We start from the raw sequence: 668 nt of genomic DNA, 5'->3' as shown, positions 1-668 counted from the left end.
GGGGGCTCTAGGGCACACGGTAGGTGGAGGTGTTCTTGGGCTCAGTGCTGGGCACACTCCAGTCTCCTGCCTCCTGGCTGGCCTGGTAGTGCCTCCATGCAGACTTGTTGTACACGGGCAAACGCTCCACTGAGTCTGTGGACAGAGCCTGGGGAGACACAGGGGGCTACCCCCCCACCCAAAGCCATTCCCCCGTTTTTTGGGGAGGAAAGACCCACCTTTAGGTAGATGACAGCATCAGTGCCAAAGCCTTCCATGGAGAAGAGCTGCAGGTCCCCTTGGAAGTACTTGGCGTAGAGGCGAGAGATGGGGAGGCCATAGCCAAATCCAGCCTGGGGGGGACAAGGGCATGGGGTGGGGAGGGCCCTGGGATGGGGGTGGCACCCCCAGGGCACCCCAGGACACCTCGGGTAGCACCATGAGTGTTCACACCAGTGCCAGAGGTCACTATTCCACCATCAAGCCTCCCCAGGCATACCCAAAGTGACCCCATGTCACCTTAAAGTGTCCCCATGTCACCTCAGTGTCCCCATGCCACCTCCAAACATCCTCATGCCACCTCCAGGCACCCCAAAATAAACCTAAGCCAAGTCCCCAGGCCAAGTCCCAACCTCCCCATGCCACTCCAGACCCCCCCAAACCTTCCCATGTCACTCCCAAACCACACC

General features: G+C 60.0%; 1 protein-coding gene across 1 annotated transcript in view; it reads right to left on the bottom strand.

The window, feature by feature from the left end:
- Nucleotides 1-7: 7 nt before the first annotated feature.
- LOC103801201 ([Pyruvate dehydrogenase (acetyl-transferring)] kinase isozyme 2, mitochondrial) overlaps nucleotides 8-668 on the bottom strand; it is a gene marked incomplete at its 5' end in the record, with an annotated part of 2,589 nt that continues 1,928 nt past the window's right edge. Inside the window, 2 exons of the mRNA XM_009073607.1 lie at nucleotides 8-148; nucleotides 219-332. Of these exons, the coding sequence (XP_009071855.1) occupies nucleotides 8-148; nucleotides 219-332 (255 nt within the window). The remainder of the gene's footprint in view (nucleotides 149-218; nucleotides 333-668) is intronic.

Source organism: Acanthisitta chloris, unplaced genomic scaffold, assembly GCF_000695815.1.
Source record: "Acanthisitta chloris isolate BGI_N310 unplaced genomic scaffold, ASM69581v1 scaffold27134, whole genome shotgun sequence".
NCBI lineage: Eukaryota > Metazoa > Chordata > Aves > Passeriformes > Acanthisittidae > Acanthisitta > Acanthisitta chloris.
This window is presented reverse-complemented; position numbering and strand designations above follow the sequence as displayed.